At 62.5% G+C, this 277-nt stretch overlaps 1 protein-coding gene across 1 annotated transcript; it reads right to left on the bottom strand.

The window, feature by feature from the left end:
* Positions 1–3: 3 nt before the first annotated feature.
* Positions 4–260, bottom strand: LOC104162658 (sesquipedalian-1-like; the record flags this gene model as incomplete). The annotated part of the gene is made up of 1 exon (XM_009701440.1): positions 4–260. A coding segment is annotated over one exon (257 nt), but the record flags the coding sequence as incomplete, so codon positions are not given.
* Between the last annotated feature and the right edge of the window lie 17 nt (positions 261–277).

Below are 277 nucleotides of genomic sequence, written 5' to 3'. Positions count from 1 at the left end.
AAAGCGGATGGCAAAGGTGAATTCCTCAGCCGAATCACAGAGCTCCACGGTGCAACCCTCCAGCACGATGACACCCACGGGCTCCCGGCTCTCCCGCTCCTCGAAGTAGAAGAGCATGTTGCCCTTCAGCACAAACCAGCGGCGATGGTACGCCGTGTGCCGCTCGCCGCGCTTGTAGAGGAAGCCGGCGTTGTCGGCCGGGGAGTCGCAGGTGGCATAAAAAGCCAGGCTCCGCTCGTTCAGCTTCATGGCTCGGTGCCCTGCAGGGACAGAGGGT

This window comes from Cariama cristata, unplaced genomic scaffold, assembly GCF_000690535.1.
Source record: "Cariama cristata isolate BGI_N322 unplaced genomic scaffold, ASM69053v1 scaffold41885, whole genome shotgun sequence".
In the NCBI taxonomy this organism is placed as follows: Eukaryota; Metazoa; Chordata; class Aves; order Cariamiformes; family Cariamidae; genus Cariama; species Cariama cristata.
The sequence above is the reverse complement of the archived record's forward strand: the minus strand, read 5'-3'. Positions and strand labels throughout refer to the sequence as shown.